General features: G+C 45.7%; 1 protein-coding gene across 4 annotated transcripts in view; it reads left to right on the top strand.

The window, feature by feature from the left end:
• The window catches only part of THADA (THADA armadillo repeat containing), a 2,999,906-nt gene that overhangs the window by 1,059,623 nt on the left and 1,913,370 nt on the right, over positions 1-26,913 (top strand). For all 4 annotated transcript variants that reach the window (XM_069608464.1, XM_069608463.1, XM_069608465.1 and 1 more), the window contains exon 19: positions 23,697-23,833. In XM_069608464.1, coding sequence (XP_069464565.1) covers positions 23,697-23,833 — 137 coding nt within the window. The remainder of the gene's footprint in view (positions 1-23,696; positions 23,834-26,913) is intronic.

The following is a 26,913-nucleotide window of genomic DNA, read 5'->3' on the forward strand; positions in this document are numbered from 1 at the left end:
GTTGCCCTGGGGTTTGCCTCTTTGTTCCTTTGTGAGGTGTGGCAAATGAGAAGTACGACTCGGAGCTGAGGACAAGGTTGTTTGTTTCCATTCAAATAAAAAGAATAATGCCAAACTTGCCCTACTGCTAAATGGGGATTCCCTTTCTACAAAACTAAAACCAAGGTGCTTGTCAAATTGTCAGAATAACCAAGCAAAACCTTCCTCCATCCTAACCTGTCCAGCTCTCTGGCACTACCACTAGAGGAAACAAAAACTAAACAAAGATATGGGCTTTCATCTTGAGTTTGTGTCAACACTGTGATCACCCCGCCCCCCCCTTCTTCAAACAGTCTCTTAATGCATGTTCTCCCCAGGACACTCCCTGACCTCGGCCATGGTAACAGTTCTCTTGAAGCAAATCCAGATCTCTTTCAGTTCCTCGTATATAATAACAAAAGTACAAAGTTACTTAATTCACTCAAGTTCTTATGAATTTTATCCAGAGAAGTATTTGACTTATCCTCCCCTCCCCCACCAATGTCTACTCTTCGAGACCACCTTGCTCCCATCAGATTTCCCACTCGGAGGAAGCTTAGACTTAATACTTGGTAGTTCAATATCCTCAATGTCAACAGTTTCTGTGTTCCTTGGGACCCATTGATTTGGATATCTGCTAGGCACAGGCTCTATCACCCCTTCTTTTTCCTTAAGATTGCGTCCCTTTCTCCTGTTCGGACTCAGCAACCTGATTCTCTTTACTTCCTAGTAGGTATTGAGTCCCTGTCTCCTGTTCAGACTTGGCAATCAAACTTTCTTAAGTTGGGGTATCTTTTTCTTGTTTTATATCCATCAGGACTCCCCGGTCCTGATTTAGTCTTTCGGGCTTCGTAGCTGTAAAAGGGTTTGGGGTTATTACTTCCGCATGCAGCAATCCACCGCCCTTGACCCTTATTCCTGAGCAGCCAGCATACCTGCTTTTCTGTGCCGCCTTCGCCAGGGAGGGTTAGTGATGCCTGTGTCGGTGGCATTCCTTCCCATCTGACTTTTAGTTGCTTTTTGCTATGGTGGCCTTCTCGCGGCCATGCCAGTACTCATAGTTCTCTCTCTTGTTCAGACTCTCAGCGCAGGGTTAGAGTATCTCTCTTCCCCAGTGTTCCTGGATTCAGTTGCCTTTTGTCGGGCTTCGGGCCCACCATGTCCTCTGCGTGGTCCGCTTCCAGACAGTCTTTACTCTGCGCTCCTGCGGCAGCAGCCACTCTGTGTGTCTCTTCCCTTGCCGTTCCGTTCTGTGCCAGGAAGTCTCCTCCTCCAGGTGAGGACTTAATTTCTTTTGTAGTTATCTCTGCAATGAGTTAATGGGTTTTGGATTGTAATATGTCAAGTCTGAGGAAGGTTTAGCAGTGGTGTTAGTCAAACATAAAGGCTAATCACCTTTACAAGGTCAGTGGTTCCCTTGCAGGCTGAGAGTACAGATTTTATAGGGTTTATGTTTTATTTATTCATTTTTATTTAACACACATACAGCCATCATTGACTTTGTATATAACACCCATTATCACAAACATATATTAAAACATTCACCCTGGCAATGGTCAGTTACAGATTATTTTCATCTTTAAAATTAATCGTTTATCAATTTACAACAGGATGTCCTGTTCTGGTTCACCATATTTATTGAATAAGTTCTTCTAAAATGTTCATACATTTTTCATAAAATGTCATCATATGATATATTAAATTTGCACCATTACCTTCTAGTAGCTGGGCCCATAGTAAAGAGTTGTTAACACCATCTAGCGAGTTAGAGTATGCCTGTATATGATTTACTCTTAAGGCATTTAAACTGCTGCAATCACACATACTGTGTTCAGCGGTTTCTATTGTGGTATCACCATACAGACGGCAATATCGCTCGTCACACGGCATGCCCATCTTTGCACCCTCTATTTCAAGAACCTGCGTACGGTTGATTTTAAGTAACAAATAGTTACGCACAATGGTGCTGTTGGGCTATGCATCAATGTATTTTGGCTTATTAGTTTGATCCATCCAGCATGTAATAAAGCAACCACTGTTAAAAATGGATGCTAATCTGACAAGGCCATTTTCTTGGTTCAGGTTATGTATTTTTTGATTTATCCACCTTTTTAGCATCATCTGTGTATAGACCGTTTCAGCGTGAGCACATTTTATTGTCCAGATACTGTGTTTTGCATATAGACTTTCAAACGTACCAAATTTTTAGAGATTATGTATTGCCATAAATGCCAACATCAGTTCCCCCACTATCGTCCCATTCTCAAGCTGTCGCACTTTCTCATAACCCGTGACAACTTTATGATCAATAACTATTTTCATGAGATCAAAGTCCAACAGAATTTATTCAATATAAAACGATTTAGGCATTCTGAATAACAGATACAGGATTTTGGCTTCAAGTTTAATTAATTCTGATCGGAATTTAATTCACCACACTTCAACTCCAGAGATCATACGTGGGACTATTTTTGAGGAGTACAGTAATAAGCAATCCCCCTGTTTTCCTATGAAGTGACTCGGGGCATGTGCGATTCTCATGCAGTTTGCCTTATTCGCTGTCCCTTGATGTGACCAACTCAGCTTGTTATCGATGATTACACCCAAATATTTATAACACTCTACACATTCAACCTCTGTCTCATCTAGTTTCCATATTGGCATTGTTGTCTTTTTATTCTTCATTTTACCCAAGAATGCCACAATCTTAGTTTTTTCGATGTTTATGTGGAGACAGTTTTTACTGGCATACTCTCCCATGTAATAACAATTGTAGCCCTTTAGGTGTGTAGTCCAGGAGCAAGAGGTCATCCGCGTATCCTTACCATCCAATTTGAAGTGCACCAAGTTTCACTGGGCACACTTCTACAGGTTTTAAAGCCTCTGCTAAATCGGCCAGATAGAGATTAAACAGGATGGCAGCGGGGATGCAACACTGTTTTACTCTCACTCTGACCTTGGTTTCTGTATAGCGCAGCCTGAACATATTTAACAGGCCATGAGGAATTTTCCATGCCACTGATTTGTTCCATAGTCTATTTGTCATGACTGTGTTAAGAATTGCACCAAAATCTATAAATGCTCCATAAACTGGGAGTTGACGCCTATACCAAGCGTATTCAATGGCAGAGGTCAGGCATAGTAGATTGTGGGTTGTGCTCGATTTTGCCTGATAGTCAGTCTGATTGGGAGGTAAAATATTACCACCAGCTATCCACTGATTCAACTCATTTAATGGGACTTTTGCAAACAATTTTGCCAGAATATCTAGCATGGCCAGCATGCAATAGTTGGAGGGAGTTTTCCAGGAGCCTTTTTTATACACAGGAAGGATGGTGCTCTCCTTCCAGGAGGCTGGTAATTCACCAAGGGACCCAATTACAACAAAAAGGGGATGGAGAGCATTGGCCCAGATACCGGGAGAAAGCTTAAGGGTACATTTCTTGTGCCATCAGGGCCAATTGCACGTGAGGAGGGTAATTTCGCTATCATCAGGGTGATTCCAATAGTGATTTACAGACCCAGCTCTCGAGATGATGCTTGTCTCTTGGTAGCGTAGCCCCCAGTGTGTTTTTAATGTGGCTATGCCAACTCTCTTCTGGGACACTGTTAATAAGTTGGGTTTTCTTCGCTTCCCTTCTCAAAGTGGCCCAGATTCCAGTGTTATTATTCGTCCTAGCATGATGGGCAAGGCCAGCCAGAGCTCGCACTTACTTTTTGCTTTGTGCCTTCTCAGCCATCCACAATATTTTATATTTTATTTTGAGGATTTTAATTGTTTTCGAGATTTTTTCCATCCCGTTATTTAATACATGTGCAATGTCTTGCAGAAGTGTTTTTTTTTTTGCTGTTTGAATTATGTGGTCATAGTCGACTATTGTGTTGGGTTCTATTTCAACGCTCACTCAGGGTCTTAAAACGGATTTTTATCTGCATGACTTCTTTGATTGACTCAATAACTTTGGTGAAATCGATTAAGATTACTTCTCCCTTCATTTCAGTTGTATTAAGCCATCGATTTGCAAAACATGGAAGGGTTTTACTCCGATACAACACATGCTTTCTCCAAATTTATTGGGTTCCACCATATACGGTTTCCACCAGGATTTAGGAAGATTTCTCCATTCAGTTCAAGGTCATTCTCGTTATCTCGCATGCATTCAGTAATACACACATCGGGAAGTGATCACTTTCTTCTTGGTGTAGTATGGCCATATCTTTCATAATGTTCAATCCCACCTTGTTGACAAATACATAGTCTATCGTCAAGGTGCTTTTGCCGCTAGTTTGGGTATATGCCTTTTGCTGCATCGCCCTCACAATGGCCGTTGAGCATAGTGAGGTTAAAGGTATTAAACAGCTGAAGCCAACCTCTGCCTTGCCTTTTAGTTTCTGCTGTATTAAATGGACCAGATTGCTCTTGGAAGTCCCCATCCATCAGTGCCTCTGCCCTCAGTCGCCATGTAGGTATGGGGGTCCCCTCTATATGTGTATGCCCATGTTGCTATCAGCGGGGCGTGGTCTGATAATGTTTGTGCCTTGATGTGTATGCCTGTGAACTCCCCAAGAGTCTCCCTACCCGTGAATAAGTAGTCTATTTGGGTGTATATGCTATGTGTAGCACTATAGTGTGTGTATCCCCTGGTGCCGGGATGTACCTTCCTCCAGACGTCTTCCAGTTCCAGCTTGTCTAGAATCTTCTGCAGAGCTCTGGCCGGCGGTGCTGGTGTTCTTTGTTTGGCATCAGATCTGTCCACCTGCGGGCTCAATGTGCAGTTGAAGTCACCTGCCCAGATGAATGACGCTCCCTTGTATTGGGCCAGCCGGGGTGAAATTGTCCTGAAGAATTCTGTCGCATCGTGATTGGGGGCGTACGTGTTTATCAGGCACACCTCTTAATTCTCCAACATTCCATGTACGATTACCATTCTGCCCCCCCCAAGTCTCTTTCTTGTCACATGAGCTGGAAGGGTACTCCCGGGGCAATCCACGTCAATACCCCCCAGGCGTAATTCGAGTAAGTTGAGCTGTACTTGTCCTACCCATTTTTTGGCAATATTCGCTTGCTTTTTGGCTGTCAGGTGCGTTTCTTGCAACATTGCTATTTGGACTTTTGCTCTATTCAGCCAGGCATAGACCCTTAACCTCTTAACGTAAGCGTTCAATCCTTTGACGTTCCAGGTAACTATGATGGCTTTTTCCTGGCCCATTTAGTTGCTGTATCTCGCAGCCCGTCTGTTCCCATGGGCCTGTGTGCTGTCCTGTGTCTTGCGACAGGCTCTGTCCTTTCGTCCCTCGTCAATCTCCTCCACCTGGGGTGGTTTCGACATTTCCCTTCTCTGTTCTTGTCTGCGTGAGGTCCTTCCGTGTCCATCCTCTCGTTGCAATGCCTTGGCAGCTCTCATTAGGATATGTCTTTGTAAGCCAGCCTCTTGCCCTTCGTCCATATCCATTTTGCTTGGTTCTTCCTCCAACGCTCGTGCCATCTCTCAACGAACCTAACCACACAATAACTATAACTGTTAACAAACGCCCAGCTACCCTCCCCCTGCTGGGGCTTTGCCGCTTTTCTCGTGCCACCCTCCTGTCCGTGGGCGCACTCGCTAAAGCGGAATGCCTCTGAACTGGCATCTCGAGTTCTGTTTATCCGTGGGGTTTCTTCGTGGCACCGGCGGTCTTCCTCAGAAGGTTTCGGGCTCCTGCTTATCAACCTGCTGGTATTGGTCTCTTTAGTGTGGTCCGTTCATCTTTGTCACACTCTGGGCATTTCTGTTGTTTTGTGTGTTCCCGGATCTCGGTTCCGGGATCCCTTGCTGGTCCATCCGCTCGTGAGCGTCGGCAGGGGTCTCAAAGATGTGTGACCTACCATTGTGCAGCACCTTCAGTTTAGCCGGGTATAGTAGCATGAATCGGTCACCTGCCGCCCGAAGGCAGTCCTTGGTCGGCCACAATTGTGCCCATTGTTTCTGCACCAGTGCTAAATGGTTATTCTGGCAGCATTCCTCGTTATCGCCCCTCCCTCTCTTGAAAATGCCAAGACCTTCTCCCGATCCTTAAAGTTCATGATCTTTGCAATCATGGGTCTTGGGGGTGCTCCTGGGCGGGGTCTCCTGGTTAGAGCTCTATGTGCCCTCTCTACTGCCACACCCTGAGATAAGTTCCCTGCTCCCACTTCTTGGAGCAGTAAGGTCTCTATGTAGTTCATGGGGTCTCTGCCCTCCTCTCCCTGCGGCAGTCCCACTATGCGCACGTTGTTACGTCGGGCTCTCCCTTCCACATCTTCCACTCTATGTTCCAGGGTACGGATGCGGTCCAGCGCCTCCGTCATTTGTGATTGGGAGGTTGTGATATTGGCTGTGTTACTTTACACCTGTTGCTCCGCTGTGGACACCGTCTCGGCCAAGTTTCTCATATCTTGCCTGAGAAGCCCCGCGTCCAATAACACTGCATCCATTTTGCAATCTAGTGATGTTTTTAGGGCAGATATGGCTTCGAGTATTGGGCCCTCCTCCAATCCTGTTCCCGTCTGTTTGGAATTGGATGTACTCGCACTGGCCTCTAGTGCCTCGGCCTGGGGCTCATCGTTCTTCCAGGCGAACGCCTCCTTGCTGATTTGCCTACCTTTGCCGCCTCTCTGTTAGTCCGGCATGCCGGCGCCTGTGGCTTGTGTGCGTCTATGCCGGGGCCCCCAGCTTCCTCCTCTTGCACCAGGCACTGCTGCTGTTGGTCGGTGTCTTGTCCGTCTCCTGCTCCGTTCAGTATGCCGCCTACTTGTATTAAGGCGTTGCTGTGTGGCTCATGTCAGCTTATCCCAGGGCAGCTCCGTCCCATGAGTATCTTAGGGGTTCTATGTAGGGATGTAACGGTATAACGGGATACCGTTAAAGACACCGTGAACCAATTAATTGAACAATAATAACCGTCACATTGTTTATACCGGTATACCGTTTATACCGTTAAGTGTGCTTTCCAATCTGATTTGGAAAGGCTGCAGTAAGCAAGTGCTGCAGTCTTTGTCTTGCACTGTTGGATGTGCCATCTGCCAAGCAGTATCAGTTGGAGCATTTTTTAATGCCATTCAATAAACCACACGTGCCTGACACAAAATCAGTATGTTAGCAATAGGAAGAATAAATACGGTGCCAAGAAGGAAAAGGGTTTCTTTTGGTTGGCGGCTTTGGGGTTTATATATTTATAATGGATAATGTTTGCTAAACATATGACAATGGGGGATTTCCGTGGTTCTATCATTGAATTTACATATAATAAGTCACACTGAGAAATTCACTCATCTGTGGTATTCCCTGCTGCCATACCAAAGGGTAAGATGTCCGTGATTACTGAACACCTTTTGGCCCTCAAGTAAACTAAAGGCTGTAACGTTAAAGAGAGCGTGAGTGTGTATGCGCACAAGCGTATACTACCATCAGCCTCCATTGATGGCAACATGTTCATCTTCACCATTAGCCAGTGGGGGAGCTAAATGCTTAAATGGCCACTTAAGAAAAGCTATTCAGTTTGCTTTGCCAGTCACAACAGGGCTCCCCCGCCCCCCTCCTCCTCTACTCCACACGTGTGTTTGTGTTTGGTGGAAGCAAGGGGTGGCATTTCAGTGGAAAGCATGCTGAAAGCCCAATTCTGGCCCTAGGTGCCTGGTTTTGTTTGTGATGATAAATCTGACAATTCATTACATTTTTAGAAAATATTTGTTAAGATTGGTTAACTCCACCTGCTATACCGCGATAACCATGATATACCGTCATTTGGCAAGAAGGTTATCGTACCGTCATAAAACTAATACCGTGACACCCCTAGTTCTATGGTGAGTCAGTTGGCTGGTCTAGTGGCTTTGGCCGGTGCTGTCACCCCGTCCCACTGACTACCTTCTTCTGGTGCTCCCCTGGATGAGCCTACTTCTTACCTCGTGTGCTCACCCTCTTCGTTTTCTCCCCTCCATATCTCGCCTCTCCGGTTCCACGCATGCAGTCTCTCTGCCGGCGGAGCTTCGGTGTCCTCTCTCGCCGCCTGAGGGCTGCAGTGCTGTAGCAGTGCAATGTATGCCGGTACTTCATCAAGGGGGTGCTCCCTTGCTGTCTACTGGTGTGACAATCTATGAACTCTCTCTTGCATGCCGTCCCTCGGCTAGTGCCAATGCTAGTGGTGATTATGAGTGTGCCAAGGCTGCACTTTACTCAACATAGTTCACGGCTTTCCCATTGCATCTGTATTAACTTGCTTTGGGAACCCTCTATGACGTGGTTGCTTGTTTCGTTGTGGGTGAGTGGACTGTGCCCTCCCACATGCCAGTTATTCTTTGTGTGCAAGTCTGTAGTGCTCTGCCCTTCAATATGACCCACTGCTCCATGAGGCCCTTCGGTGTGGAGCTGGTCTCCTCTGCCGTAGCCTATTCGCTGCCCCTCTCCTTATACCTTATCTGTCCCAGTCTTGCTGACAGGGTAGGAGGCCCTGCCGGTGACAATCGGCTCGGTGCAGTGGCCCTACAGGTCTTGCCCCCTTTCTTGGAGGTCTGTGTTCTCGAGCAGTTCAGGTGACCCCCCTGTCCACCAACAGCCTCCCGCTGTATACCGACACCAACTGGTGATAAGGCCCGCTTTGTTGTAGTAGCGTTGCGGTGCTCAATCGCCGCTGGCCTATCCCCCTTCTTCGTGGGGGTCCGCTTCGGATCTGTGCAGAGCTCTCCTCTCGTCAGGAATCGTATTGTTCTATGCAATGAACTGTGCCCTCCCTCGTATGTTCAGTTGTTAAGTTTGGATCAGCATTTCCTTATGCAGCCCCCAGCCTCGTGGTGGCTGGCGATTATACTTAGTCCTCCTGCAGTGCGCTCCGGGCCATATCCCACTGCCCCTAAAGTACGTTGTCTCCCTGCCAGACGCTCCTTGCACCCAGGCATTGGGGCGATACACTCCTGGGCTCCTCTTCGCCCGGGCGTTCCTTGCGCCTTCCCTGGGTACGGTGCGGATTCCCCCGGCAGGGGCTGCGGGCACCTCCCGTTGTCCTCTCTGGCTCCTCGCCACCGATGTCCTCCGTAGCGGCTCTCTGCCTCTCTCACTCAGTCGGGGTGCGTCTATGCCTGCATCCGCTTCAGCTCTCCTCAGGCGGTGGACTGGGTCTTCCTCTTCAACCCCGAGGTGTTGTAGGGCTGCCTGGTCATTGGCCGGGAGGTTCATCCTGATATTAGTGCCCCTCTTGTGTGCTGGTGATGTGTTCTCCCCCCAGGCCGCTACCCAATCCGATATTCTTCAGATTTGCTGTGAACTGGCCCCCAGACCTTCGGACACCTCCTTCACTTTTCTGCAGTTTTCATTCTTTTTCTCCCAGTTTTAAGGATCGATGTGTCAGATCATGTGGGAGCTCCTCAGTTCCACTCCCTAACGCATGGCCGCCAAGCCACGCCCCCCACAATTAACTAATGTTATTGAGATATTTCAGCAAAGTGGTCCTTAAAATCATTGGGTAACCATTGCCAGTATCCCGCTTTATCATGCTCTTCATATTGTGATGCCTTTGTCACTTTGTTAGGGGGTACGGTAGATTTACTCATTAGCGTCTGCGCCCTCATTGGCAAGAGTCCACTTCCAGTTCTTACAGGTACATCTATTATAGGCGCTTTTGTGTTTACCTTTTGATTTTCTGCAGGGTATTTAGCTTTTTTCATTTCTATTTCTTTACAGCAATATACTAATTTAAATAACTCTTCATATTGGAATATGTAGGCCATGGCAGGCCATGGTAAAATGAGATTTAGGCCATATATTGGAAGTCACATTTGTTTTATCCTCTAATTGATCGACAATGAGAATATCTTCTGGCGTTATCACTCTAAGTGGGACAATCTCATGCAAGATTCGTAGCACTGTTGTTCTGTTTAAGGGTGGATGTCGATCGATTCCAGAGACTGACTTCATCAGTATTGCCCTTATTATATCTGGGTTCACTGCGTTAGGGTCTTCTACTCTTTTTTTTTGTGTCATGGCTGAGCTTTTTCTTTCTATGCTATTGTATGTAGCACTGGTAGTTAGCTGCATGGTAGCATCAGTGTTCTGTTTTTTATTGGGATGAACAGCAGTTTCTGTTCATCTAGTGGCCGTATTGATATCTTGCTCAAGTGTATTGATTTAATTTTCCTCTTGGCATTCTGCTTCTCGACACATACTCTTTTCAGCCTCAGGGGTGCTTTCGCATTCTTCAGTGTTCTGGTTATCGTTTTTCATTTTTATAGATTTTACTCTGTCATTGCGGCCATTAGTTATTTACTTATATTGTGGATCTCGAGACTCACTCATGAGGTCACATACGTATTTACGAATGTCGTTCGGCAAGGTAGCTCTCTATTTTGATAAGAGCTTGTGGTGCCTCCTTCAAAGTGAACCTCAATCACGGTAGCAAGGGTCTGGGATTGCCTCATATCACAAGGACTGTGTGCTGGTAGTGCAATTGCTACACAAGCTTTAGTACTCTATATATCTTGCATTATATTGAGTGTGTTTGCTTCGTTGGTAGTGATGCATCCATTCACTCTTTTCATATGTTCTTTACATGTGTACATAACTGCTTGTGCTATTACTTTCTTTTTAGTTTTCTGTTTGAGTTTTCCTTTTCTTTTGGTACTGTGGGTAGTGTTTGGTCTTTATTTGTTTCTGCAATTTTATAATTGTCCCTGTTTTCCTCTGCTAGAGTACAAGGGATCACTAATGTAATGGGTTCCGTTACATTTGTGGTATTTTTCCGGTTACTTAGAACTTCCACTTGCGCTCTTACTTCCTGTGTACATTCTATGTCCATCTCTATTTGCGTTTCTTTTCCTAGCTCTTCTGTGTTCGTGCCTGTTAGGGAGAATTCTCATTTGTGTGCTAATTCCCTTCAACCTTAGAGACCGCCAGCTCTTTTGCTGGACTTTAGGACTTTTAATTTTTATCCTGGAGTGAGTGAGACCTTTTTCAAACCCTCATGTATTTTTGATCTGAATTGGACTCTGTGTTTCTATGGTTTTGGAGTCTGACAAACTCCATAGGCATCACCCTGCAGTGTCACAGAGAAGTCCCTTGGATTTCTCATAAGGTTTAAATACCTTCTCCTGGATAAACTACCGTTTCCAAGAGTACTAAAGTGAAATTGACTTTACTTACCTTTTTCTCTCTGTAGACCCAGCAAACACCATCTTATGTGGAGTGCTGGGTGGTTACTTAGTATCCCCTTTGTCTACTTACTCATGTAACATTCTTTGTTACCCTCACTAAATTTAATGGCTGTTGGCAGTGGTTTCATTTTCCTACCATTTACATTTTTGATTCCTCAGCTGCAGTATTGCTGCAGTATTGCACCCATGTCAAAATGGGCCGGTCTTCTTTTTTTGCCATTTCTTGCTTGTAAGGTCTTTCTTGGGTTTTACTCAGCGCGCCAAATCAGGTTGGACCCCTTTGTTAATTTTTTCTTTGGCGGGATTCAATGCTGAAGCCCGCCTCTGTCTCCAGTGTGTCTGGCAGGGCAGGAAGCGAGGGAGGTGCCCGAACCTCCCTGTCCTTAGTCTCCTTGGTTACCTGAATGCACCCAAGGCTGATTGGCTGTCCTTAGAGGACAGCCACCCTGCTGTGGGAGTGACAGCTGCATAAAAGGCGAGGTCTCTTGAACAGAAGGCAGAGTCGGCCACTGGAAGAAACATCCGATGAAGAAAATGGTAGAGTAGCTTGCTGTAACCACCTGGACAATTGATGTGCCCTGTGAAGCTCTGCTGCAGTGCTGAAGCTCCAATTTTGCATCGACTAGAGAAGACCGGAACTGACAACTTCTTCCCTTGGTTTGGTGGGAGCAACTGACCCCAAGAGGAACTTTACTAGAATCCCTCTCCTTGCTTGCTGTACTGTCTTGCTGCTGCTGGAACCGAGTGCCAGGGCACAGAAACACCAGAAACGAGTGCATCGTCTTTAAACCGGACACAAGCTCCAGGAAGATCCCATGGACCCTCCCGAAGCAGGACGACCCAAGCCTGAGCCACCTCAACAGCGTGCTGGACCGCCGAAGCAAGGGGAGCCCTCCAATTGTCCAACAACTACAGTGGTGCTATTGACCGGTAGCTGAAACCGCCAAGTGCCGCTGATTTGGAAACAGTCCAGTGTTGCCACCGACCTTCAAACCGCAGTGCAGGAGTCCTCACACGTCCTCCCCCTTGTCCCCACGACTGAGGCCCAGGAATCCAGTATCTGCAGGACTGAAACAGGAACAGAAGGAAACAGGGTGTTGACCTGCAATAGTACCTGCAAAATACCATCGTACACCCTTTAAGTCTTGGGTCCATGTGTCCTGAGGAAAGCCTTATTCGTAAGACCAAACATCTTATGAACAAGTGACAAAGTCTAAACGTGTGTCCAATAATGAGGCTGAAAACAGATTTACTCCTGTTGACACAATCATTATGGGGATTTTTTCAAAATCAAACATGACATGTATCGCTTAGTCACCCATCTGCTACTAACACCACTTGATCTGTAGTGCATTTTGTGATACAATATTAGAGTAAAAGGGATAATACTGTTATACAACCAACTATTGCTTTGTGAATTAGTTTGTTTTATGTTGTTTTGATTTTCAAACGTGACCTTTGGGTCAAAATATTTTTTAATGATGTGTTATAGAATAAACCTTGATATATTTTTTGTAAATCGACCACTCCATCTTTTTATATATGTTAAACAAGATGTATGTTTAAACTTACTCTGGGTTTGATCAAGTTCCCCCACCTCTAGTGCTGACATCGAAAGGTAGCTTGCTGGGTCAACCCCCTGTTCCTTATGTCACTCAGTCCTCCCCCAACGAGCCCCTGATAAAAAGAGGACAACTTTCTAGTTTGCTCATTGAGTATTCACCTGAAACAGGAATATAAGCCAGCTGGATCTCCTTCTTCCAACCTAAGGTACTTTCTTAACTAAAGGGGTACTTACCTTTTTGGTTTGTAGCTTGTTTGTTCTCACTGGAGACTTGCAGTAGCTGCTTTTGCTGCAGAGTTGCTTGCAGCTTTGCTCTTCACAAGCCTAACAGCTTGTTGCACTACAGTGATTCCTTTCCTACAAACTCTCTGAATAACAATGTGCAAGGCTTTTGTGCTATCCGAAGAAGTGTCTCAGTTCCATAGACATTGTGCAAAGTGACTTTGGCTGTCCTGTCTTCCTGCAGACTCTTCTGACCCATTGACTTTGGTTTTAACTGTCCCTCACAGGTGATACATAAGTTTAACTTGTATTGCTGGGAAAGGTCTAACCTAGACTTCATTAGAAAAGATTGAAAAGTATTCACATGCTCTGAGAAACTGTTAACCTTTTTCCTTCCCTAACCTTTTCCTTTTCCACAACCTCAGTATTGCATTAAGTGTTAAAAGCGATATCTCATTGTCCACAGTGTCCTAACAATTGAAGTCAACTGCGGGTGTAGGAAGTGTCTGTGTGCCATCCCAAAAGGGTATCTACTTGCTTATCTTAAAACTGAGGAAGTGTAACGAAGTGTATTTTTATTGTTGCATATTGCCTTTTCTCAAGAAGGCTTATTTAAAACCAACCAATAAATAATTATTCTACTAGAAAACCTTGAGTATAAGTGTTATTTGAATACTTGTCATTGTGAATCTCTATGTTACATCTCTACAGATCACATTTACCCCTCTTGAGAAGTCTGGCTGCTCAGTCACTCTACCAACTAGTGTAGTGCAGACATATAGCAATAGGTGGGTTACCTATTACCAAGAGGACAAGGCTGGTATAGTCTCCTACAGGGTTACTACATACAATCTTGCATAACAGTGCTAATATTGCTTTACACCTTTCTGGTGCAGTTGATGCTCTTGTGGAGTAGTATCGATTGCACATAAAATTTTTCTTCTATTCTTTTGGATTTTGTAATTAGGTTAGTCAGCAAATTTTCAAATATTTCAAACATCGCTGTGGATGATATGCTTGTTGTACTGACATTAGAATCATCTAGGTTGTCTGTGTATTTCTCAAGAGTGGTTGTCATTTTGTGGGTTTGTGGTACTTCGTCTAGTAACTCTGACAGGCCTTCCACTTCCATTATTTTCTTCTCTTCACTTTGCATTTGACTACCCTTTTTTCCACTGGATTTCGGTCACAATCGATATGCACATATCGTGTTGTGTATTGCATACTTCTTCTGCCACAATGCGTTTGTCAGTTTCGTGCTCTATATCTATTCTGCTTTGAGGGGCTGCCTGTGTCACTACCGCTATCTCAAGATCGTGTATGGCTAAGATTGCTGGTCGAACCACTGAAGGGGCTGCTGTTGTTAGATCAGGCAGCCAGTCGGTCTGCGATCGAGCGTCTCTAGCATCCCTGGTGTTGTTAAATTGGCCACTGTTTTGTTTTCCTGCATTACTAATCATGGAAGAACAAGAAGTATGTAAGGTAGACGTGGTTGTTTGAGTGCTCGCAGCTTGGGGTGCACTTATTTGGGCGATCGTTTGTGTGAGTGTTACTCCATCTGGGCAGATTTCAGTTTGCTGACCTCGGGGGGCCTGACTGCCATTAGGGCCTATAGTTGGACAGATCACTGTTTCTATTAGTTTGGTAGCAAGACATGGCAATAGCGCGTTAAGTTTGCACAATATCTCTTATGCCACTGCCACTTCATCAGTGATCTTAATTGCATTGATTACTCCAGGAAATGCTGTATCATCTATTACATCAATGGCACCAATAACATCTTTCATTTCTCTCACATTTAGAATATTTGTAGTGCTCTTCTTTGCATAATAGTTTGACATTACTGCTACTTTTTTCCCCGCTTCCACTCCCATTGCCACTACTGAGACCAATTTTAGTTATTGTTTTAGGTATACACCTGTGGTTCCCTTGGCGGGGGTAGGCCCTCACCTGAGAGTGTAACTGTGAGCCTATCAGCAGTTAATCTGCTTTATTTGTCTGCTTATTTGTGAGCTCCTCCGGAACCCACTCCGAGGGAACTGCGGTACCCGCAGGTAATATCAATGTTAGTATTAGTGCTCACGGTATACTTTACCCTGTCTCCTGTGTTAACCAAACTATGTCAGGTTCCATTTCAATTTCACTCTTTAGTGAGCGTTCACAGATATCTACCTACTGTTTTTAATCGCTCACAATAGGTCAACAAGTCAACTAGCAGATAATAGCTCAAAATCTAACAGCAAATGTGTGAGACAGTACCCTTTTTAAATTACGCCGAAGTTGTAGTTGCTGTTAAGCTACAATTCTTCCTCCGCTCCCTTCAGGTGTTTGTCATCAAGTATCGGGTTGAGTAAAGATTCTCATTAATACTCCGATGAGGGTTTCATACTATGTATCGTGAGTCCTTATCCCCAATGGAGGAGTCTCTCTCAGTGAGGTCCTCCTGGCCCAAACCCCTAGAGGGAGTCTTGCGAAGCAGGCTGACCTCCCTAACCTCAATGAGGGTGGCTCCCCCTTGGGGAGAAGGGACGAATATCCTGGATTCGTCACAAAGGGCAGGTAACACCCTCCCCATAGAGACCGCCACACCACAGAAAGCTGTCCTGGGAACAGGAATCAAAGGCTGCTGTATACCAAAGGGTCCTTTTTGAAGGGGGCAGGGTTAGTGTAAACAGAGAGTGCTCTTTACAGCTGAAGGTTCTACCTTCTTGTTTCGCTTTAGCTTTAGCTTTCCTTCCTTTCTCCACCACTTCCTGTAGCACAAAGCACTTTGGGTGTGATGCCAGAATTCAAAGTCCTTTTATTGCAAAGACAAGGATTGCTTTTGTCCAATCACCTGTGTACTTTTGCCTTTAAAAGAAGGGGACTTTGTTGTAGTTGGATGCGTGGGTGCATGAGTATGGTGCTGTGTTGTGAGTCTGGTTGCTGCCTGTTATGTCGCTGCTGGCTGCTGCGAGTGATGTCATTGTCGGGAATGTTAGGCCGCAAGGATTCTGAGAAAGACAGTTGGTGATATCTGGCTTGGTGCGGTCTGGTACATTGATCACGGTTGATCTACTTGTAACGAATAAACACCGCGTGATAACTTACCTTGGCAAGGTATCTTCCGTTACAACATTGGCAATGAGGATATACTGCTGTGGAGGGGGCAGTAGATCAGTGTACTGCCGTCTGTCGTCTTCACCCCACTTTACGGAGTCAGGCCACCAGTATCGTGGACTATGGTTCAGGTGGTAGGAGGGGTGTCAGTTCGCCGGGCGGCACTGACGAAGGTTGTTGGTCTCCTGGACGTCCATTTATTGTCATTGGTCTTTAGAAACGAGAAGACAGAATCAGGCAATGTGGATGAGAGGCGAAGGTCATCGTCCTCAGCATTGTCCGTGTTGGCCAAGAGTGCTGGGAGAGGTGGCACGTTGAGGTTGGGCCATTCGGAGGTGTGCTGATGTGCTACGTTGGACGGGGAAGCCATGGTGGTTGGCGTTTGTCAGGAGTGGTGCACGTGTCATGGGGGTGCTGCGACCGGCTGTTCGGAGTGGACAGGCAGTGTACAGGCGAGTCGGGGCCCTGTGGTGGCAGGTGGCACCTCGGCTCTGGTTGTTCCTTCGGAAGTATCACGTGACTTGTTGGGTGGCACCAGTCGAAGCAGCAGGGTGCTGCAGGTCCTTTCTTCTGAAGGGGATTCTGATGATCGGAGTCTTTCAACTGGCTGCGTGGAGAACCTTGGAAGTGCTGGAAGGCCTGTCGTGGACGTAATGGGACGCAAAGCAGCGAAGAGGAGTTTATCCAATCTTCCGTATGGTGTGGACTAGGTACCAGAGGTTCGGAGCAAGTGGGCCTGTTTATCCATTTGTTCTTTTTGTGATGCAGAGGATGGTGGTATCAGGAGCTGTTGTGAGAGTTGCTGGAATATCGTTGAGCGTTTGAGGTAGTTTGACCCGGACCTTGTAGACTTTGTGGTGGGCATGGAGGAGCCCACTTTGACAGAACCTTAAGAAAAATTTTTTTGGAGGCCGGGTTGCGTGTGGATTATAGGTGTGTTTGTGGCCTTGGTTGTGTTGTTGGGCCTGTATGGTGCGTCTGAGTGTTCGAGTGGAGGTTAATGGCATGGCCCAGCGTTGTATGTTGTGAGGTATGTGGATCATTTTGGGTATTCAGCAATGTTATTATTTTGCTTGTTAACTATATTTTCCCTATAGGTGTCGGTGGACTTATGGGTGGGGAAGGTTATTTCAGTATTGCTATTCTGTTCGTTTTGCCTTTTCAATGTTATTGTTGCCCAGGAGTTTCCTCTGAGGGGCATGAGGGTGTGGGTTGTTTGGACTTTCTGTACCGTTGTGTTATCTTTGTTGTTAATTATTTTTCCTTCCCTACAGGTGACATGGTCTTGTGGGTGGGGAGGGGTACTACATTTGTGCAGGGATGTGATTTTTCGGTTTGTATTTTATGGTGTTTAAGGTGTATGTCCCTGTTTTTGTGTAGTGGTGCTGTGTTAGTGGGGTGTTTCCCTGTGATTTATGGTGGGGGTAGTGGCTGATCCGTGGTATGTGAGGTTTGCGGTAGTTGTGTTAGCAATGCGCTGCGCATTTTTGTTCATTCTAGGGTGGCCGGGCGGGCCTTGGGGTTATTATTATGGCTGTGAATACTCTTAACATCATTGACTCTTGCATAAAGTATTCCGTTCATTGGAAAGATTTATGACACACCCAAAGTCTTCCCACTTGAAGAGCACCTAGCTTCCCTGAAGAAGGTTGATCCTAACATTGTAGGCAGGCCTTCAACCATGCTCCTCTTTACCAGAAATTAGTATCATATTGTGTTAAAGTGGTCCCTAATGAAAGCTTGGGCATAAGGAGGACTAGTTGTAGGTAGTGGTGAATTTGCATCTGTCATATGGTCTCCCTGCAGGATTCCCATCACTCTGGCAGTTATGGAGAATCTTGGATGATGAACAGTGGAGACTAGCCTTTCTGTGAGATTTTCTTTAGTTTGCCTGGAGTCAGAGACATCTACATCCAGATACTTTTTGGAGTTCACATGTTTTGTTACCCTGAATATCATTCGGGTACAGGACTTGTGGTGCCAACAGGTCAGGTCCCTGCACATGATATGACATGATAGTTTATTTATAACATGCTCAATACCCAGAGGTTTCCAGGAACGGACCCGGGGATCGGACCTGTGTTGCTCCGTGTCGTCTTGCTTCCAAGGCGAGCACATTGCCCCTGAGCTATCCTCCTGGAACATAAATAAGCTGCAGCTAAAGGTGATATAGTTTAGCAGTAAAACCATTTCTTTGATAAAGGTCAAGCGAGGTTCTGGCATATTCTTTGTGAGCAAACATGGAAGGTGGTCCATTCCCCACAGATGTCCATTGGTAATTGAACTGTGTCATACGAAAGCGGATTATCTTCTCACATCTGAATTTGTGTAGACAGTTGCGGAGCAGGCTGTTTGAGGTGATGATCTCATCCCTGCGCAGTCCCATGTATTAAGAGCAAAACAGTATATCTTGATATCAACTTAAAAATAAAGTCCAAATATAAAATTACTGTTGGTTACATTGTACTTGATACAGAAATATCACCCATTTCGTTTCTTTCATTGTGATTGTATGTATTATATTCACATTTCTGTCACTGTTCCCAAAAAAATGTGTGTTGGTGTACCATTAAGGAGATGAGACCACTCACACACTGCCATTTGTGTGTGGCTTCCACCTCTTTCTCCCTTCTGTCAGGATCTGTCCCTTCAGCTGTGTTGGAAAGTACAGCCCTTCTCACATGCTACCTAGTCTAGCATCCATGGAAAGAAACGAGGGAAAAAACTTGGGAAGATCGACAATTGGTCCAAGATGAGGAGTCATAATATCTTCAGCAAAGAGATAGCAGCACCAAGTAGAGTGCAAGATAAGTGGCTCTGCCGCTTAAATAAGCATCAACCAAAGACTGGAGAAGAGCAAGCCACACAACAAGCATGTTGACACTGGTTGCATGAGCAGTTCAGAACCATACCTTCATCCAGAACCATACCTTCATCCTAAAACAAGAGAATTACATGGCAGACATCTTGGAATGTTCAAGTTTGTTCTTACTTGCAGTTGGCACTAAACTTGAGCTGGGTTTGCAACTACCACTCATGGGCAGTCCCTATATACCACAATTAGATTGACCTGTTAAGGATCAGCGCCTGACCACAAGTCCTAAGGGGCTCGTTCCGCACCAGATTCAGTACTGCTTGAGCCTGATAATCAGTTATCACGTATGAACTTATATTTGCTAATGTTCTCTGGATGTGGATTGTGTAAGTATGTATGTGATTTATGTAGCACACACTTGGCTTTAAAACAATGAAGCACTTTATAATAAAGGGAGTGGGGCACAGGCAGGTGAGCCATTTTGTCTGTGGTTTTAATTTTCTGCTGAAGTTTTCCTTGATGAACAGGGTCTTCAGTTCTTTCCTGAATGACAGCAGGGAGCAAGCCAGCCATATGTGAGCAGGAAGATTTTTCCTGAGCATAGGAGCATAGGAAGAGAAGGCTTGTTTTCTGGTCTTCTGCTTCTTGCTCTTCTTGCATTCAAGTGTGGCGATATCTTAGATCCTGGTATTGCATGGACCTCCTGATATCGCAATGCAATTTTGTTCAGCGAAGTATGATGATGTCTTGGACAGAGCTTTGTAGGTGAGCTGTTCTGGAAGGTAATACAAGCTTGGTGGGGTAGTCAGTTGTCAATGAAATCAAATGATTAGTCTTGAGTGGGGCGAACAAGCAAAACTTTATTCCAGACTTGCACATTTCATACCTTTTATTTATTTTATTTATTTATATAGCGCACAAAACCCAGAGGTATTTAGGCGCTTATGCTTTAGAGATTGGTTACAATGCTTCTGGTTACAGAAAGGAAGTACAAGGAGTGATTACATCATAGAGAGGTGTACAGAGGTAATTACAACACAAGCAAAGTGCAAAATATTTGTTCAAAGTGAGCACATTCATGGAGCCTAACTGCATGTTGCAGGGCGGCTGTGACACAGAGATGCAGCAGGGTCAATTAGGAACTCAGGTATACAGCATTGGGGGGGAAGCAACTCACCTTAGAGCGTCCACGTAGCGGACAGGGAGCAGACAGGGGCCTTCGGAAGGGGCCTTGTGAGGAGGGCCGGCCAAGCCTCCCGGCCGCTTGATAGGCTTAGATAAGGAGGTTCAGAGCCAATCCCAGGCTGCCAGAAGTAATACACCAAGCACTCCAATGCTAACACCAAGTGCAGCCATCTTGGAATGGCAGAGCGCTGGTATTGTAGTATCTCAAAACAAAGAGTCTCATCAGATCACAGCCGCAGACTCCGTTGAGATACACAAAGGCAAAGGAAAGATGCCGCAGGACCCAGAGCAAACAAAACAATTTTCTTGCCTAAAGTTGCGTGCATGGTCGTGCGGTCGATGCAACAATGTGGAGACCCACCTGCAGGCCAGATATGCGCTGTGTGCTCTGAGGGGCTCCAGATGGTGAGTGAGGGAGCAGCAGCAGCCGCTCCGGCAGGAATAAATACTAATAAATTCATTAATACTAATAATTTTCCCGGAAGGCTCAACTGTTCACTTTTCTGCTTAACTTCCGCTTTGGTTCCTCCCATACCAATAAATTCTTTCATATTCAATAGTTGTTCTTCACCGGTTCTTCCTATCGCATGTCCATTAATTTTGGGTTCAACTTGTCGTGACTGACAACAAACTGTCCCATCCTCCCCATGTGATGGGCATTTGTCCTTGTGGATTTCTGCTGATAGTCAAGGCTTCATTGTTTGTTCCGGTTATAACTGGTGCAATCCAAAGATGGCACCTGTGTGGCATTCACCCAGTACCCCCAAAAGTGATTATCTTCATGCTCTGTTCCACGTTGTACTGTGTCTGTCCATAAACTATCAAGGAGGATTTCAGGAGGGAGCAGACTTTGAATATCTGGTCCAATTTAAAGGAACAAGGCTAATTCTAGGACTCAACATGAGAACAGACATCCTTCTGGGATCTTAAAACGGAGATCAGTGCAGTCAGACATTCAGTGACTTTCCCCATTTTATTCATCTCACCTACTCCCGTGTTTGTGTATATGGGGGGGAAACAACGTTTTATCCATCGGATATTATATCCCTGGGCCACCATATGCTGACACACTGTAGTTCCTTGAGAGTGGGGGAAGTGTGTTCAAATATCTTCAGTCCTGTGATGGGGCATGGTGCTGCATAGTGGACAGCTTTCAGAATGGACAGAGTAGTTGTTGGGACACCTGTCAGGAGGTCGTTGCCACCATCTAGGTGGGAGATCACAGGACCTGGACAACAGATCTGAAATCTGAGGCAGAGATGAAGGGTTTGTTTCGGCACTCGAGGAAGAGCTAGTAGTATGCTGTTTGTCTCTTCTTGTTGATGTATGCTTTGGAGGAGAGGTTTCTATTGATGGTATTGAAGTATTTTTTATTTTATTTTTTATTTGTCAGGGTGCTAAAGGCCGTGCCTGACTCACCCAAAGTAAGCAAGTCTTACAAAATAACGCACTCCGTGCAGCCCTAAATCTTCCCAGAAGAGAACATATCTCCACCGCAAGAATTGCTTGCAAATGGCTCTCCATCCAACAAAAAATAGACTTAAAAACCATATGCCTTACATACAAAGCTCTTAACCACTTAGCCCCGCCCTATCTCACTAACAAATTCACATTAAGACAGAACACTAGAACCACTAGATCGTCTAACACACTACAACTGACGGTGCCCAAATACTCCCTCAAAAGAGCTGGTGGATCCAGCTTCCCAGCTCTGGCCTCACAACTTTGGAACACCATTCCACTGGATATCCACTGGATATCAAATCCACACCTAACTTCCAACCCTTCAGAACTAAGGTCATTACCTGGTTACTCAACCAATAACCAACCATGTATGTATGCATACCCAATGCTCAAATGTTTCTTATTGTGTTTGTCTATTATTATCTATGCACTAACTGCCTTCTTGTCAACCTTTATATGCCACATTACTGTTGTACTATTGCTCCCTACTGTTGCCTGTAACCAGATGCTCAAAGCGCACATATACCCCTGGGTCAAGAGCGCTATACAAATAAACAAACAAACAAACTTCCCTGGATAGTGTATAGGGCTTATTAAACCCTACTGTCTAAATACTGCCTGCTTGGTAGTGAGGGTCTAAAAGCAATTGCCTTGTCTGTCTAAACTACCTCAGGGACTTTCTAGGCTAGACCTACTCTAATATTCAGGTTAGTTCTAGGGGATGTGCCTTGCAGACACTCAAGACACATTTGTACGTAAATGTTCCTATATGTCTATTCTCCCTTCTTCTGGCGACTCTTTTCTCCAACTCCCCTACCTTCTCTCCACTCTCACCCTACATCTTCCTTCTTTTCCCCTCCATTCTCTCCCAGTACCTTTACATCCTATCTCCACCTACTCCCTCCTACTTCTCTCTCCTCTACAACTCTCACCACTCCTACTCTATCACATCCTCAGTCACTCTCCTTTCACTTAGAAACACCTTGCACTCACCCCATACACTCCCTCGAACACTCTCACTCATCTTGCGCACACACTTACGAAACAGTATCCAACGCCTGCTTTCATCAACTGATACCGCACCTTTTTCTTCAAAACGCCACCTCACTCCAGTCCCCCTTATGTCCCCGTTGTTATCCCCCTCCTCCTTTTTCATTGCCTTCTGGTCCCAACCAATCTAGTACTCTCTACCCCGCCCAGAAGGTGTTACAGGGGTCAGCATTTAAAAAAGGGGCCTAAGCTCTGCACCTTTATTCCACGCTGGGCTATCATGCTGCAACAATTTCTGCCCTCATTGGTGAGTGTCCCATTTCGTGTTACCAGGCCGCATTGCGGTGAATTCCCATGTGTAGGTATTGGGAAAGTGTTAAGTCTTACAGCAAGCCGCTCTGCGGTACAGTCGTGCGAGTGTGCCTGAGAGTGTCCCTTCGCTGCTGCTGGAGCACGACGTGTGCTGCTGATGCTTGGTGGTGCGGCGTGTTCCTCACATCTGCACAGATTCTCTGCTTTACTGCTTGCTGTTTTTCCTCCTTCTCGTTGCAGGGAGAACTCTGCTGACTGCAATGTTCAGCCTTTAGGCTCTCGTGGGTTATGTTCTTCCGAGTGGTTTGCCCTGCTACTGTTCTGGCATGGCATCCCACCCAAGGCAGGGAGAGGTTCCCATCCCAATGTGAAGGGCAGTAACATTCATGCAGAAACCCATTCGGGCGCAAAGTCGCCCTGTGCTGAACTCATTCAGCTGGTCCCTGGAACACTTGCCTAATATGTCATCATACATCGTGCATCACCTTCCTGCTCGCATGCACACAAGACCGTGTACAGCACAACTTCCTCCTCAAAAAGGACACAAGACATACCTACGGTTTCTCATAGGTTAAACTCATTGTTGCTCCTAGGTAATGGGGGCCTGTGCTGTTAGGATAAGGCGGCTAATAGAAATGTTTCTGTAATTATGTCATATTGCATATTGTTCTCTTCGAGTCTTTGTAGGATGTATATGGGTTACAGTCTTTGAGACAGTAGTCATTCTTTTTGTGATAATGTAGGTAGTTAGTGTTCATTAGATACCTGCATATTGAAAATAAGTTGTATTTGTTTTGAATTCTTGCTTTGCTTATTTGTTTGTCATATCTGTGACTGTCACTTTAATTGTTTCCGTTATATTTTTGAAGAAACCTGTCCATGGTGTCTGAATGGAGGAAAACGGTGGCAAATCTAATTTTGATGTCATACAGACTGTCTGCCGTAGTCTCCCCAGTTGTCCATAGCTCTTCTCCAGAAGGCCTCATTCCAATGGATACTGACACAGGTAATAAGTGTTTATTTGATGGTAACAGATGGTTGTCCTGCACATAGAAATATGGGGGCTAGTTTCTTCTTTTGAGATTTAGTTTTCAGTTATAGAGCCTGGTTCACAAAACATGTGAACTAATCGCTATTGCAGTGTTTCAGGATTCGAATGTGCAAACACGTAAATCTGAAAAAACATCTGTTTCACATAACCGACACCTGCAAAATGTGCTATGCAGAAGCCCTCATTAATTCGTTATGCACGTCTACGATGGATGTTAGTGATTGTGCAAACATAGCCAAACACACGCCCCATCTCTTGCATCATGCCATACGCTAATGTGTATATTATTCATTCGGGGGAAAAAGAGGGTTCACCTATGCCTGTGTTAGGTTAGTGAAATTTGCCAATCAAGCTCAAGGTCCATTGCGTACATGCAAGACAGAATGCATAATGCACGTATTATACGAGATCATTTGCACTGTAATGGCGTAGGGTACCGTCATAAGACTTGAGAGGCAATATTTGGGTAACCAACCATGTTTTATCGGGCTGTGCACAACAGAATAAGAGAAAAGTTGAAACCAAGGTGGAATTTGTCTCTGTAAACACTGTGGAACTGTTAAGTGTAGGGGGGATGTTCACATGGTGTAAGGCCGCCAGTTTCTGGTGGGGTTATTACCTTAGCTTAAAGTTCGACAGGTGTTGGTAGGTATTAAGGTGTCATTAAAACAAAGCCACACACAGTTTGCCTAGTAGCTCTCTACACCGGAGGGTTTCCTGCTTGCTGAGAAAAATCAAGAAAATACTTCTCTGGGTCACATGGCCGCTGATTTCTTACCTTATCTCTCTGGCACATTTTTTGTCAATCATCATTATAGCCACTCACAAAGCGCAGTGGGCTCGAGCAAATCTGTTCTCTCTGCTAAGCCAGCAAATATTAAGTGTCATTGGTGTACTACCCAATTCCAGCATATATAGGGCTGCCGTCCATACATCAAAAAATGGGATGATCCCATATAACTTGCACCAAGAACCCAGGACGACAGCACTAAAAGTATGCAACATTTTCCCAAGGGGCTCAATTAGGAAAATTGGCACATTCTCTTTAGAGGTTCATTACATGGTGTTTGGCAGGTTTCTCAAAGTGGCTACCTGGGGTAAGACTTGAAAATGCCAACCTGGTGCAACAGAGCTGTTTCAACCAGTGTTGGACTTAACCACTCTCTTAAAATAGCAAGGCTGATCAGCAATACTGAACTTGAAGGGAGGTTGTACTGTTCTGTTTTACAGTTAGCGCTTTACAAATAAGGTAAATAAAGGTTCAAGAGGCAGGTAAGTATACAAAGTATCTAGTTTATTAATCTATTACACTCTACGTACACTTTAAGTAATTAAAGGTAGGTATAAATAACACTGTAGATAGATAAAATTACATTGTTTGGCAAGTCACTATATGCTGCTGACAACTTTAGCTATGCACACAAGTAAAGCACAATTAATCTAAAATACTAAGGGCCTCATCACAAGTCTGACGGTAATCCGGCGCAATTTCCGCCTGGCGGAAACAGCGTTACCACCAGGTCATGCAGCGCTGCATCACAACCTGGTGTGAATGCACGCCCGTCTCTGGCGGTAACGCTATTAGTGCCCGGCAGAAATTGCGCCAAATAAAGGCTACCGCCAAAACTTCGGCACTAATGGCGCTACTGACGATGACCACAGCGCTATTAGCGCCAGAGCAAATTGTGTCACCGCCTGAACGGGAAGCATTGCGCCGGCCATTTTCAAAAAACAATCCATCAAATATCTCTGCTTCCTGCAGCCATCCGGACCTGGAAACAAGCCAGAATGTCTCAGGAGAGGATCAGGTGGCTGAAAATCGACTAGGAGAACCAAAGTTCAGTGAGGGAGAGCTGGTGGTCCTCCTGACCAATGATATTGTTGCTCACACTGATGAGCCATATGGCCTTCGTCAAAGGACATCAGCACAGTGCAGGACAGCCATCTGGCATTCAATCAGCCAGAAAGTGACCGCTATGGCTGTCGTCCCCCATGATGGAGAGGACTGTCGCAAATGCTGGAAGGACCTTAGGGTCAGGGTGCGTGGGTTGCTGTCACACCGCCTGGAGTCCCTTGCCACAGGAGGAACTGTGGAGCCACTGATTCTCACCGCCTGGGATGAAAAGGTCAGCACAGTGCTGGACATGGAGGGAATCGAGGGAGTCAGCAGTGCGGGGGTGGGTGCCAACAGCCGGGAGGTAGCTGGTGAGACAACCCTCTTCTCCCCCCAGCACAAGTGCATGCACATATGACAGTCCAGCATAAGATGCCCTAGTGGACAGGGACACATGTCAGCAGACCCAGTACCTGGGCATGCCAGTAGGGTGGAGTGAGGGGGTGGCACAGCAGCCACCCTCCACAGCAGCCACGGGGCAGGGCACCAAGGGCACCCCTGTGCTTTGCATCAGCGGGGGGAAGGGGTGGCAGGTGACCTATCCAACTGCCATGCACACCTCACCCCTCCTGGTGCACTTTGTGCCAGCTGAACTGTGATGCGTGAGCAACCATGACACTGTGCAGCAGTCACACTAGCATGTTGCAGGCCCAGTTGGACGGCCCCATGTTGGTAGGGGATGTGGGGGCATGAAGGATCACATGCATACATGCCAAACATCTGCTACCTCAGCATGGACTCCCTGACCCACCCCAGGCCAAAGGCCAACTGGTCTTGTGTGACACACTCATTTCTGCTACCATCCCGATGATGCTGGACCCAAATGCAATCTCCCCATACCAACCATTCCCATCTACTCAAATGTTTGGATTGCCACCCTGTACCATAGCAAACGTGCATTGCATGCCAACACATGTGGGGGAACCATACCTGACAACATTTCCTATGTCACCTATAGGCACTCACGCATGGCCAGAGGCATCCGAGGAGGACGAGGGGACAGTGTCAGGGCATCAGATGCGGAAAGTTCCATGGTGTTATCCTCGATTGTTTCCATCATCTTCTTGAAGAGGTAGGGTCTGTTCCGGGAATTCGCCACTGTCGTCTGATAACGTACCAATCACAACAAGAGCAGGGAAAA

The sequence above is a fragment of the Ambystoma mexicanum genome, chromosome 4q, assembly GCF_040938575.1.
Source record: "Ambystoma mexicanum isolate Mex_15411 chromosome 4q, UKY_AmexF1_1, whole genome shotgun sequence".
Lineage (NCBI taxonomy): Eukaryota > Metazoa > Chordata > Amphibia > Caudata > Ambystomatidae > Ambystoma > Ambystoma mexicanum.